Below are 15,043 nucleotides of genomic sequence, written 5' to 3'. Positions count from 1 at the left end.
GCAGTGGTCAAAGAGCCTGCGTAGTTCATGTTTATAAACAAATGAATAAAAAAATTGTCCAGATGGGTCCCATTAGGTGTTATGTTAGGAATAGTTATCCAAACAAAGACTCCTCTCTCAAACTGCACGCCAGTGGGCAGGGCCAAGAGTGCGATGACACATATTGTGGGAAGTGTAAATACAAATGAGACAGATTTCAAATCGAGACGTTACAGCAGGGTGGCAAATATGAATGCTCTTTTTAGATTGGGGAGGAAGATTTGAGGTCTAAAATTTACAGTATGTTTTTATAGTACAGTTACCTCTTATATGTCTAAATAACAATGACATTTTTACTCTCCATTTCATGACTCCTTTAAGATAGATGGTCCTATAAAAAAATTAAGCTTAGTGTAAAACTGAAGACAAACTGATAACCTATAGGTGCAATTAAACTTAATGTAATATTTTTAGTTATTGATTCATTGTCATTATTTCATATAATTATTATCATTTCATTTCTACTTTATTTTTGCATTATATTTAATACATTATATTATTGATCTTAATATTGTATAAAATAATAATTATATTTAGAAATTCCTTCCCTACCTTTTCATTTAGTTAGATGATTGTGTTAATAGTTTATTTTTCACTTGCTGCTGCTTGGACTTTAATGAGGGGAACACAAACAAGGAGAAAGAACGCATGCTTCTGGATTCAACAGGTGCTAATATTGCAAATGCCATTCAATCTGGAGAGATTTAATAAAGATGTTTGAATTACACCACATCTTGTAACACATGCCATGAACGATAATACAGACCATTTCACAGCTTGCACTCTTTTCGTTTTTCTTTGTAGTGTGTTACAACATTAATAGTACGGAACACAAACTTTTCATATTCGCCATACCTCTCCCGCTGGATCCTTTTTAACTGCTGAATCAAGTTTACTGTCTTACAACACTATTACAATTACAGTGCTGCTGAAGTTTTAAAGGAGCCACGGGTCTATTGTGTCACGAGCGATCGGATTATGCAATCGGCCAAATTACAGATCACCGATCAAGAAATAGGATGTGAATATCGGCAGATACCGATTGTGGCAGATCGATCGGAACATCACTACAGCGTATATTTGAGAGCGATCATCCAGTTTTTTGTGAGAGTGAAGGAAATCTGCATGCAAGCAGAGAGCTTTGCATGGATTTGTTCTCGCATGACATGCATGTGCTCTCGACAGTTAACTGTATTATAATTCATTCAGCTATGATCTATTGAACTGGACTATGGTCTATTAAGCTATTAATTTTAATTTATCTTCACAATATACTTTTCTATTTATCTTTTGAATTTACGTGGTGAATTTATCAATCTCTGCACCTCCCCATACAGGCTCTGCTGCCCCCCTGGCACATCCCTCAAACACACAGACTCACTCTCACCTGCTTGAATGATGAGTTTGGCACATTCGTTGCAGGGGAAGAGTGCCACGTACATGGTGCAGCCCTTCACATCTGCTGAGTTCTTATTCATGATGGCATTTAGCTCCGCATGGCACACTGTAACAAGACAGAAAAGACCAGTTAAAAGTGTCAAGTGGTCACGCTGAAACACACATTCTTCAACTACCATTGAGATGACTAAATTCTAACAGACAGCTTAAGGTATACCGACCTCCTTGCTTACACTATCATATAAAAATGTTTTACATTTCTGCTACGCAACATACAATTTTTATTCCCTTCCCCTTGCATTCTTGGCTTGTCAACACTCTACCACTCCATAACCAAAAGGCTCCAGTCACCAGTTCACTGTTAAAAAGGGGAAAAAAAACTCAAAGCATGAGTCTGAACAGATGTCAGCTCTCCAAAACATCACACAGAAAAAGCCCAGCCTAATCACTCACTCTACCCGCTTAATTACAGAGAATGAATTGGCCCATCAGCAGTGGCACATTACCATAGCACCACGTAACACCAGCCTGACACACGTTTACTTTGGCAGAGCTTCAGTATGAGCCAGAGAGAGAGCATGTAGTTATGATGGAAGAGAGATGTCAATAATTCATACAGATACGCAGCACACTGGTTGTGAGTGAACTTGACAGGGTCCGATCTTAAATCGGTCAAAATAAAATGTAATATGTGTAAAATGTATTACATTCTCCATTAACTTGACTAGCGTATGTCATATGATTATAGGCATTAGGCAAAACTTAGCTATTTACAGCCTGCAGCAAAATAAAGCACAGCATAAGTAGCCTTTGGTAGTTTCTGTAGCTTAGCTCATAAACGTGCCGTTCGAAACACTAAGTTCGTGGGTAAATTCCCATATCTTGAATTGTTTTGGATAAAATGTCTATTAAAAGCATTTAAATGCATAACATATTATCAGGACTTTTGGGCAGTAATAAGTTGGTTTAGAGTATTCACTCGGGTTGCTGTATATAAATCCTGTTTCCTATTAGAGACAGAGAATGGGGTGAAGCTGCCATTATACACTCACAGGGCTAAGTGTGAGCAGATGAAAAAGGTGTGATTTCTGGTGTTTCAGCACATTCTAGTGGCATAATGCAGGACAAGCACTTCAGGGCTTCAGATGTTTTTCCAGTAACATTTTACAAGGTTCCATTTGTTATGATGAACTAACAATAAACACTAATTGAACAGCATTTATCATTCTTGGTTAATGTTTGTGAACATGTACACATGCATTTTTTTAAATCAAAAGTAGAAAACTCTTATATATAAATATACATAAAAATAAACGTCCCTTTTTCAGGATATAGTATCTTAAAGATAATTTGGTAAAAATCCAAATAACTTTATAGATCTTTGTTGTAAAGGGTTTAAACAAAGTTGTCCATGCTTGATCAATGAACTATAAACAATTAATGAACATACACCTGTGGAACGGTCTTTAAGACACTAACAGCTTACAGATGATAGGCAATTACGGTCACAGTTATAAACACTTAGGACACTAAAGAGACCATTCTACTGACTCTGAAAAACACCCAGGGTCCCTGCTCATCTGTGTGAATGTGCTTTAGGCATGCTGCATGGAGGCATGAGGACTGCAGATGTGGCCAGGGTAATAAATTGCATTGTCCGTACTGTGAGACGCCCAAGACAGCACTACAGGGAGACAGGAAGGACAGCTAATCATCCTCGCAGTGGCAGACCATGTGTAACAACACCTGCACAGGATTGGTACATCCGAATATCACACCTGCAGGACAGGTACAGGATGGCAACAACAACTGCCCGAGTTACACCAAGAACGCACAATTCCGCCGTCAGTGATCAGACTGTCCGCAATAGGCTGAGAGAGGCTGGACTGAGGGCTATAAGGCCTTTTGTAAGGCAAGTCCTTACCAGATATCACTGGCAACAACGTCGCCATGAAATTGTCGCAATGATGGTCAGACTCCCGTTTATCGTCGGAGGAAAGCATTACACTGAGGCCAATACTCTGGAGAGGGATCGATTTGGAGGTGGAGGGTCCGTCTGGTCTAGGGCGGTGTGTCACAGCATCATCGGACTGAGCTTGTTGTCATTGCAGGACATCACAATGCTGTGCGTTACAGGGAAGACATCCTCCTCCCTCATGTAGTACCCTTCCTGCAGGCTCATCCTGACATGATCCTCCAGCATGACAATGCCACTAGCCATACTGCTCGTTCGGTCAGTAATTTCCTGCAAGACAGGAATGTCAGTGGCCAGTAAAGAGCCCGAATCTCAATCCCATTGAGCACGTCTGGGACCTGTTGGACCGGAGGGTGAGGGCTTGGGCCATTCACCCCAGAAATGTCTGGAAACTTGAAAGTGCCTTGGTGGAAGAGTGGGGTCACAGCAAGAACTAGCAAATCTGGTACAGTCCATGAGGAGGAGATGCACTGCAGTACTTAATGCAGGTGGTGGCCACACCAGATACTGACAGTTACGTTTGATTTTAAACAAATCCTTTGAATAGAATGAAGGCACTGTCACTCACACATGAAATTTAATTTTACATCAGTGCAAGTTACAACTGCCAGGAAGATTAAGATTTTTATATTAATAAATCCCCTTAAGTATGTAAGTGAGATATAACACTTAATGCATTCATTAGTGGCACATTAACTTTTAATAATCCCAAAGCCATAAAGATAGTGATGTCATAAGATATCGATATAACGATTATTGATCGGCACGTTATTTCATCAATATATTTTTGAGCCATCGATTTATTCAAAATTAGCCAACATTTAATGTAGAAGCCCAATTTGCATGCTTTCCGATTCACTCAGTTGGCCGCTGTTTAACTGTCTGGCGTAATAGCATTGAAAGACAACAAGAGGGCGATACACCATTTACTGAAGCCGGTCACGATCGCACGCACACACAACACAAGCTGAAGCTGCGCAGATGGCAGTTAAAAGTTACTAAGTTTTTTTGTATTACTTCAAGGAACAAAGTGACGTTGACGAGTTTGCAGGTGAGTGAAACTGGTGTAGCTGCGCAACATTTATTATGCAATTTATCTGTATGTCGCCATGAATAGGTATTTCATTTAAGCTGTCAAACCACAAAAATACATACTTGTTACTGAAAATACATCGTGTAGGCTCTATGAATTATACATAAACAATATATAATCGAGTCACACTAAAGTAAATAATCGTGGTCCTTTGATGATGATTTGGGTCGAATTTAATGGAACACTATGCAAGTTCCGCTCCGTGGCACTTCAGAACGTTGACACAGAGCGTGTGTGCGTACCTTTGTGGAAAATACATTTTTTTTTGAATTTTAGAACGTGCCAAATCGTCCACCAGGGCAGGGTTGCACCAGCTGTGCGTAAGTTCTCACGTAAGTTGGGAACTAAAATAACAAGGGACAATAAATAAGTACTAATACAACAGGCTAGAAAACAGACATTTATTCATTTTAATATCCATTTCGTATATGTTGAAACTTGACACTATACACAGGAAAGTGCAGTTAGATCTGTTTCATGCTGAAGTTGTACGTTGTTTACATAATGTTTTCTCCTGTAAATGTAAACGAGTGTAATGCAACATAATCATATAGGATATGTCAAAAGGACTGAAGCTTGTCAACCAAAACATAAGCTCATTGATGTCATTATATGAGTCTGATTTTTTATTCAATTCGTTACTCCTGGTCAGAGGCTTCCGAAAAAATGTGGTTTATACATAGGGTTACGTCCTAACGAAGTTTAATGGAGCAACTTAGTGCCCATTTACGCCACAACTAGGCTTAGTTGTAACTTCCTCACAGCTGGTGCAACCGGCCCCAGATATGCCTGGAGTGCGACCCCCTTTATTTTACTCTGCTGTGCACACTTTACCAAAGTTGTGATGAGAAATATGTCTGAAAAGACAAAGACTATTGTGCAACGAGCAGCCTTATTTATATCTGAATATATATTATATATATTTATTTATTTTAGGGCTGTCGATTTAACGCGTTAATTCAGTGTGATTAATTTTATTAAAAAAATAACTCGTTAAAAAAATGTACGCAATTAATCGCATTCCCCTCGTATAAGGAAGATTCCTGAGAAATGCTAGCTTGTAGTACCACCTGTTTACTCCAGAGGGCAGTAAGTGAAACTTCAGCTGTATGAAAACACGCAGTTTATACAGTGAAGAAAACAACCTTCAGCAGCTACAACACAGACATGCGTTACGTTCTTGCATTCAAAACATGGAGCGCAAATCCGAACTAAGTGATCTCAAGATGTGTTTAAAAATTGAGTATTAAACTATATTTAACTTGACACAGTGACCTAAACATTTTATGTTCATGATGCGACGCACCAGAGACGCTACACGAGCATGTCTGACGCAGGTGTAAATTGTCGGCCCTTAAACAAGCCCTCATAATAAATCTCCAACTGACTGACAAATTCACTTGTGTAATGGATTGCTGTGAACTGTATGCCAATGATTGGCTTATGTTCAATATTTTAGTAAACAATACATTGATTGACAAATACAGTAATATACTGTATTTTTGTTCTTTATATAACAGATTTGTATTCGATTTGCACTACGTGTGTGTATGTGGGTATTTATGTAGGTGTGTGTCTGAGTGTATGTACATATGTATAATTATTTATTTGTATTATTCTTTAATTTTTTATTCATTTTTTTATTAATATTATTATTATTATTATTATTTTTTTTCTTTCTTTAAACAGATGCATAGTTGAGATGAACCGATGGGTAGGCAAGTAGGCAATAGCACAGGAAGTCACAGTGTTACTAACTAGGTCAGTATATTTTTTATAAAAATACTGAACGGTCATGTAATAACACCAAACTGCTGCGGTGCGTGAGAAGCGAGTGCCCTTTTGTATGCCGCAAGCATCTGCCACTTACTTTGCACAACGGATGTCACGAAACAAATTATGTTCAGCAAAAATTCCAATGAAGATCACGATGTACGTATTTGGAAGTAGGCCTGGAAGTATCAGATGTTATTAATGAAAGAACAAGAAGTCTTTGCGGGGGCATTTTTTGCCCCCATATTTTCAATTTAGGGGGCATTTTTGCCCAGAGCCCCCGTTAATTTGCAACCCTGGATGGAGAGATGGCGATGAGAGATGTAACAGGTGTTTAAGTGTCACCATGCAGCTGGTATTTCTGCCTTTCATGTCAAATGTGCTGCATTATGACTAATAAGATAAATGGTAAATGGCCTGCACCTTAGAGGTTACCAAAGCACTTCACACACACATTCACACACCAATGATGGCAGAGCTGCCATGCAAGGTGCAAGCCTTGGGAGCATCTTGAGGTTCAGTGTTTTGCCCAAGGACACTTTGGCATGTGGAGTCGTGTGGGCTAGGAATCGAACCGCCAACCCTGCGATTGGCAGCTGACCCACTCTACCACCTGAGCCACAGCCGTCCCTATAATGCCAAGATATGAAAGGCATCAAAACTATAGATTGCTCCAACATGACACGATTGCAATGTTAACAGCTTTGTTAATTATTAACAGGAGCGATAGTTTTATCACGTCACTCGCTAACGGATTCACAGTATAATAGCATTAGCATGTCTAATTAACAGGTTTAGAAAAGTTTATGCATCTGTAACATCTTAAGACCAGTAACTATCCGACAAAGCGTTCCCATACTGCTGACAGCTGCACGTGAGAGAGAGGGAGAGTTAAGAGTTGATTTATTTGCATGTCTTCTGGAGTTACAGTATATTGATTTGTTCATCTGTAACTATTGGTTTAATAATTTGCAGCTGCACTGTAAAGTGAATAAACGTGTGCTGGAATTTCCCGCACCATGAACTTTTAACTTGTGGGAATTATTCAAGTGATGCGCTATACCCGTGGCAGATGGCTGGAGCACTAAATACAGCAACAAACTACTGGGTAGCCCTGCTATGGCCGTAAATGCCACCTTTTTTTTCTCTGCACTGTGCTTTCATCCACAGGAGAAAAAAATGCTTTGAACTGTCGAAAGATGTGCGGTCTGCAGAGGGCATATATTCAGTGCATTCAGACCAGTTAATTTTTGTAACTTTTTGTTATGTTAGTGCTTTAAAATTATATTTTTTTCACATCAATCTACACTACTAACACCAGAAGAACAAAGCAAAAACAAGATTTGTGACAACGCTGGAGAGACCTGAAAATGGCTGTCTACCGACGATCCCATCCATCCTGACAGAGCTTGAGACGCTCTGCAGAGAAGAATGGCAGAAAAATCTAAATCCAGATGTGCAAAGCTTTTGCATCATACCCAAAAAGACTAGAGGCTATAATGACTGCCAAAAGGTGCTGCAACAAAGTACTCAGATAAGGGTCTAAATACGTATGTCAATGTCATATCAGTTTTTTCATTTAAAATAAATTTGCAGAGCCATAAAAAAAATCATTTTTTTCTTTGTCATACTTTTATACTTTTTACATTATAGTGTCTATACTATACTGGGGCATTAGGACCTGCACAGAGCACAGGGTGAGCACCCCCTGCTGGCCTCCCTAATACCTCTTCCAGCAGCAACCTTAGTTTTCCCCAGGAGGTCTCCCATATAGGAACTGGACAGGCTCAATTATAAAATGTATAATATTATATTATTCAAATACATTGACTTGATTGTGATTCAGGTGATACCTTTTTAAATGGTCAATGTCATAATAATATTCTAATACATTGTTTTTAATGTGGATTACAACACTTATAAGATGTTTAGGAGCTACTTTTAGCATAAAAAAAGCTTAATAAATTACTCTTAGATGAAAATTGTTTTAAAGTTAGGGGTGACACGGCCCTAAATTTCCGTATTTGGAGCTGCTTTTTGCCTCAAGAACTTTTGTGAATATATGCAGTCATCAAATGCACTTCAATCAGATATGACCTCAAAATCAAAGACAACTTCCATTTCTCAAACAATTAAAACATTTTATTTGCTTTGTAATTCACAATATGAAATTATGAATGCCAAAGGCAAAGCAGCTTTGGTCTTTAGCAAATTCAAGACCATTAGCCCACTGAAGGTTGGAAATTCTCCCATCTACAGTAAGAACAAATAGAGCAAAGTGAAATAAGTGAAACAGCAAAATGTAATTCACTCCTCAATCAGCTCTAAAAGGCTTTTCTAACAAGTATCTTTGTTTTGTTTTGTTTTCCAATAAAAACCTCAATATTCTTAAAACAATATAAACTCTCTTGATAATCAAAATTGCATAACTGCAATTCACTCCTTTTGCCCAAGTAGTTTCTATAACTTTTGCATGATGTTTCCAGGCATTTGTGAATATTGGAATGGTTAAGGATTTTCATTAAAAAAGTATATTTACAGAGTTTGCACTCACAGAGTATATAAAATGACTTCTAGCCAATTCAATATTTTAGAGCAGACCACACTAGAAATCCGTTCACTAGAAATGTCCATGAATTTTTAAGATTGAATCAATCTCCATGACTTTTTACATTATTTTCAGGTTTTCCATGACCTTGTGAACCCTAATAAGTTAATAAGAATAAGAAAATGTATCTTGAATTGAAGTGTATTTTGACTGCCTGGCAGATTTTTCCACCCATTTTATGCATAAATAAGTGAAAATAACAAACAAGCCTTAATATCTAACAGCGTTGCTTATCAAGTCAAGCTATTTATTGTCATTGTATGGGTACAAGATTAATGCAATGACCTTTTGGAGAACACAAATAACTCTAAATATACACCAATATTAAACAGAAATAAAATAACATAAAAATGCTAATTAATGTAAAGAAATATGTTAAAAAGACACGAGAAATAAAGTGGAAATATATCTGATGAATTATATTAATTTAAGGACTTTTCAATATTTTCACTGGAAAACAAGAATATATTCAGTGTACTGCATAGTGGCGCTTATTCAGTCTTAATCAGGATACACATCTCTAGCTAACAAAGAAACTGACTGAAATACACAACAAATTGCATCTTTGGCTTTTTTTCAAAAACAACAGCTATGACAGATAAAGGAAGGGTTTTAATTGTGGATTAAATTTCACTTTGTCCTCATAAACTGTCACATGAAATCAAATAAACAAGGGATTTGAAAAAAACATGGCTCTCTGCAGAACCAAGCAAATAAAGTTTTCTGCATTTCCTTTATTAGTTTGCTTTAAGTCCAACACAACAACCAAAAAGATAATCACATGCTTGTCCATTGGCAACATAAACTAGTGAGAAATTTGGTCTTCAGCCAAGTGCCAGAATGATAAATCCTCTCCAAGGTTTCACACCTTCCCTTTGGCAGCAGGACCCATTCAAAATCTTGAGTTGGCATCTGATGACTTCAGGAGTGCCAGCTCCTGTTCATTTCCATTTCTCATGCTAATAGCTGCCACAAAGTGACCTTGCTTGTTCCTTCTCAGCAACTCTGCCATTATCTCCCCCATCAGCCCCATGCAAGTGAAAACTAATCCACCACTGCCACTACGTGCTCAAAAGGCCGTGCCCATCTCCACAATGTTAATAACAGTCACTGTGTGCTGTAATGACAGAGCCTGAAATCTAAAAAGCCTTTGTCTGCTAGATGATAAAGTGAGTGTTAAAAATTAGCCACACACAGTATGGGGTGTGTGTGCTGACTTGCCATGTGAAACAGAGGCAGAGTGATTGATAATTGTGGGCCATTGTTTGTTGCAGGTCAACAACCAAGACTCCAGGGGTCACAAGTTAAACTCACCATAGGGGTATTTGGTGTCCAGCTTGTTATCAGCACTTCGAGACCAGGGCAGCAAGTCATCATCACAGCCGTTGGGCATGCCATTGTAGCCAATGCCTACTATCTTGTTTTCTTGATTCACGATACAGGCACCAACCTGGAAAGGAATTTTACAAGGTTTGTTTTCAAATAATTTTGAGAACCATTAATACCATTAAGACGAAGACCATGTCCAAACTAAACGGTTTTAATTTAAAAACACATTGATTTCACTTTGTTTAAGCCTCTTATCCACATTAGAATAGCATTTTCCCAAAGTAGAATAGCGTATGACTAAAAACTAAATGAAAACTAAACATTTCCATTAGCATATTTTGTGTAGAAAGAAATACATTTAGATGCTTAAAATTAGAAGTTATCTTTACAAAAATAGTCACAAATAATTCATTATTTTAACTCTTCCCAACTAATGCTTCCAAGACTATTGTAAATTAACCTCATCTAAACAGCTAATAAAAAAATAAATAAAAAAAAGCTACACCATGTTTGCAAGGCATTAAAAACATTTACATGATCAACAAATGTAACATGTGGTGACGATGCAGTACTGGCTGGAAAGAGCACAACATTCTGGTTCCGGAAGTAAAAATCCCATTCATTTTCTCGATAGGAGAATAGATTTCTGAAGATAAATTATAAACCTTTGAATACAGACCTATCATAAGCTACAAATAGTTTATGGTATATGCTTCTGCTGAAGCCATCAGTCCATCCAAAAAAAATAAAAAATAGAAGAAAGTACAACACTACCCATGCACCTGAAGGGAATCGATCCACCAGTCAGAGAATTGCAGCAATCAATGCATGCTGAACAAGCCCTGCAGTGAGTTAAAGTCTAGAAGGTAACCCCCTGGCTGCCCAAAGTCTGAGGAGAGATGCATGCAATGTAAACACTTCCCTCTTGGAGACCCACAGAAACTCTACACCTACTCTTTAACCGCTAAATCTAACCTTAGTAACAGCAAACGAGACTCTCGCAAGACTTTGGCTGTGTTACCTTCTAGACACAACCCTGCAAAGACCGGCCACTCCCATGATGTACTGTAAATGACGCAAATCAAGTCGGTATCCATACTATCTAAAGCTACTTTAAAATACATATGTATATAGCTGAATATTTTGCAAAAAAAAATTAATACATGTTGTTCATTTATAAATCAAAAACTTCAAATCTATTGTTTTATATTTTTCCATAATTTTTAATTCAATTACGTAGGACTCAAGATGGAGTATGGCTGCTGCGTTGCAAGCTCCGACCCAATGTTGAAGTTTTTTGTTTGTTTTGTCTACAATTCTTATGTTTTTTGTCTTGGATGTTGTCTGCCTTATTGTCTCCAATAGACAAACACTTTTGGACATTGGTTCTGCAATAACACACTGAAAACCGGACTTGAAATACCTCAATTCCGACCCGCTGTTTACAAACACGACAGCGGAGCCCTTTTGTCAGGGCAGCCCAGCCGCTGAAACGCAGCCAGAAAAGGGGAAGGAAATCGGACGTTCTCATCAGACTAAGACGTCATGCAAATCGACCCCCGCTACCCAGTATTCTACTGGCAAATGTTCAGTCTCTGGACAACAATCTCTGTGAGCTGAGAGCACGGCGGATCTCTTTCCAACGAGAGACGAGGGACTGCTGCATTATCTGCCTTACAGAAACTTGGATGTCTGCAGAGATTCCAGACTCAGTCATCAAACCCGCTTTCTCCGTGCACCGAGCGGATAGAGAGAAAGACCTCTCAGGTAAAAGCAGAGGTGGTGGTGTATGTTTTATGATCAACAAATCCCTGTGTGATCAGATGAATGTACATTCTACCAAGTCTTTCTGCTCTCCTGATCTGGAATTTCTCATACTTCGGTGTCAACCATTCTGGCTACCGAAGGAATTCACAGCGATCATTATCACAGCTGTGTACATCCCCCCACAAGCCGACACAGACCAGGCACTCAAGAAACTGTATGGAAGTACAAGCAAGAAGGAAACCTTGCACCCTGAGGCCGCGTTCATTGCGGCCGGGGAATTTAACAAAGTCAACCTCAAGTCAGTAGCACCAAAATCCTACCAACACATCAGTTTCAACATACGATGGGACCAGGTTTTGGGCCATTGCTACTCTCCATTCCGGGCTGGCTAAAACTCTTGCTTACAGGCAGAAACTGAAACAGGAAGCACCCATCCTCAGAACGATCCACTGCTGGTCGGACCAATCAGATTCTATGCTACATGATCACGCGGACTGGGAGATGTTCCAGTCCGTCTCCGATGACAAGATTGAGTTCTATATACAACACAGGTGTGAATCTTTACTGGCCTCACGATTCGAATACGATTCAAAGGGTAACAATTTGATTATAAAACGATCCTTGATGCATCACAATGCATCTTAACCTTCAATTTCTTTCTTTTTTCAGTTTCTTCAAAATGTATTTTTTCCCTTGCAGCTTTTTATTTAACAGCGGTTTTAAAAAGTCGCATTTCATAAACTGGCCTTTTACATGGAATATGAGCTGTGAACAAAATATGGAATATCCACAAGATTAAATAAATAGTTCTATAGTTAAAAAAAAGTATCTCAGTTTTTCAGTTTCTTTCTTTAGAACCTTATATAAATCTTTTAAAAGCACAAGAAAAAAAAATATTGGTTCTCCATCAAAACACACTGAATACTATTACTTCATCTGATTATATATATTTTGTTTGTTTTTGTTTAAGCATTGTAAATCATTTCACATCTGTCCTTCCTTCAGGTTACCATAGTAATCTTAGCAAGTGTGTACCAGTTTGTTTTTGTGTGACTGAACCATCTATTTTCTAATAACAGGAGATGCCATAACCATTGAGTTTTAATATTTGTGTTAAGCTGAAGTTCAGTTTTGAAGATGCTGCAATGTGTTCCATTTAACTGTGTTCTGTCTAGCTGTTTGAAACACTCGTACCTGCTGTACACTGACATGCATAAGTGTGTGTGCGCCTGTGTGTGTCCCTAAATGTTCGCTCTTGTAAGGAAAGATGCGATGATCTGTATAGCTGTTGCTGTGATTCATGAAGTGTTGCATTCAACTCGGAGAGTCTGAATTTCCACCTTTCAACTGAGGAAAGTGCAACGGAAAGACACTTTACATTGGATATCTAACTTGGAAACTCAAGTGGAAATCTTCATTTATTTTGTCGAGATGAAGGTGTATGTTACGTCACGCAGGGCAGGAAGGTTTAGTCAGTGACAATCATTCACTTTTATTAAATAATATTAATTAACGAGTCAAAGTTCTTACATTAAATGATAAAGCATGTTTAGCAAACGTTTTGCAGAGACAGGAGTTTAAAACACAGTTAATTACACTCTCTTTGTTTTGATTATTGTAACGATAGCATTGCAGTGTTGCATATCAGTTTGTTTGCCAAGAGAAGTCTCTGATAATTAATTTAGCCCTCAATGTCACAATGTAATCAATCTCAAAATTAAAAATAAACTCCCTCTTTGACACGTTTGTGTTTAGTTGTCAGGTAATTGTCACTGGATTTCGAATTAAGTGAAAAGTCACATCATGCGTGATCACTAGTACTCATGCCCATCCCTAGTGGGGACATGACTGCTACGACCAAAGGTTTGATGTGGAATCTAATGTGTCCAGAAAACACAATAATATACATTCACATGTGGAAGAAAAAAATCCCAAAAGTAATACATGTCTCTCTCTCTTCTCTATTAAATAATTATATCATTCTAATTTAATAAAAGCACTAACTGAGCTTATCAATGTGTTAATATTGCATAGTTTGACTAATTTATTGCCATTTTAATTGTATTTTAGTGTCGTAATTTATGAAATTTAGATTTGCGCATCAAGCTCAGTAAACACAAGCTGGGGTAGAGGGGTGGATTTAAAATCTTAAAAATCTTCATATTTCAAATTCAAAAGCCAGTGTTTCTGAAAGCGAACTTAGGCATTGGACATTTTGGTATTCTTATCTTAAAAGGTGCACTCAGTAATTCTTTCCTCATTAAAAAAGTTGAACTCCTTAAGACATGATTTAATTGCCTCTCACATTAAAATGAAGACTCCAGTCATATCTGTAACCTTATAAAAGCTGTTTTATGGGAGTCACGTGATGCCATACGAGGTTCGGACATGTGAATGGCGAGCGCTGCACATTTTGCTAGTTTTAATACTTTTGTCATAAACCGGTGAGATTCAATATTCCCTGTTCCATAACTGTTCTAGGAAGACAATATGTAAAAAATTTAAAATCCTCAGGCTCTGGAGACATTAAAAGACACAAACATGCTCAAGCTGATGCCCCTGAAACCCAGAGACAGGAAGCCGGAGTGCATCTGGGAGAAATTGGAGGACATGGAGAAATGCAATCGGTGGAATAATGGCCGAATCGTCGGAATTCCTACTGCAGAAAAGGGTCAGGATATGGTGAAATTCCTGGATGGGCCTTTTCCGAATCTGCTTGAAACAAAACAGGCCATAAGGCCGAGCTCACAGAGTTCCGGCTCGGGAATCTGCTGAGGGAGACAGGCAATTCCGATCAATTCTGGAGAAATTTCTGATCATCTGATAAAGATCTCGTGTTGTTTGAGACGAGCAGAAAAGGAAGGCTTTTTTTGGAAGAACCACAGCACTTTCTTATTCCCAGACTTTGTGAATTTGACAAGAGAGGAACGTGATCGATTCAAGGAATGCTTACATCAACAGAAGGTCGCTTTTGCACCCGGCCAAATTGAGAATAGATGCCAAGGATGACCGCAAAATATTCACATGTCCCCAGCAAGCGATGTCCAACATAAAGTCAATG

The 15,043-nt window shown here is 38.3% G+C and overlaps 1 protein-coding gene across 1 annotated transcript in view; it reads right to left on the bottom strand.

Moving 5' to 3' along the window:
• The window catches only part of dctd (dCMP deaminase), a 60,397-nt gene that overhangs the window by 28,513 nt on the left and 16,841 nt on the right, over positions 1 to 15,043 (bottom strand). Inside the window, exons 3-4 of the mRNA XM_052126922.1 lie at positions 10,201 to 10,336; positions 1,427 to 1,543 (exon numbers count right to left, since the gene is read on the bottom strand). Coding sequence (XP_051982882.1) covers positions 1,427 to 1,543; positions 10,201 to 10,336 — 253 coding nt within the window. The remainder of the gene's footprint in view (positions 1 to 1,426; positions 1,544 to 10,200; positions 10,337 to 15,043) is intronic.

Source organism: Xyrauchen texanus, chromosome 5 (genome assembly GCF_025860055.1).
Source record: "Xyrauchen texanus isolate HMW12.3.18 chromosome 5, RBS_HiC_50CHRs, whole genome shotgun sequence".
In the NCBI taxonomy this organism is placed as follows: domain Eukaryota; kingdom Metazoa; phylum Chordata; class Actinopteri; order Cypriniformes; family Catostomidae; genus Xyrauchen; species Xyrauchen texanus.
This window is presented reverse-complemented; position numbering and strand designations above follow the sequence as displayed.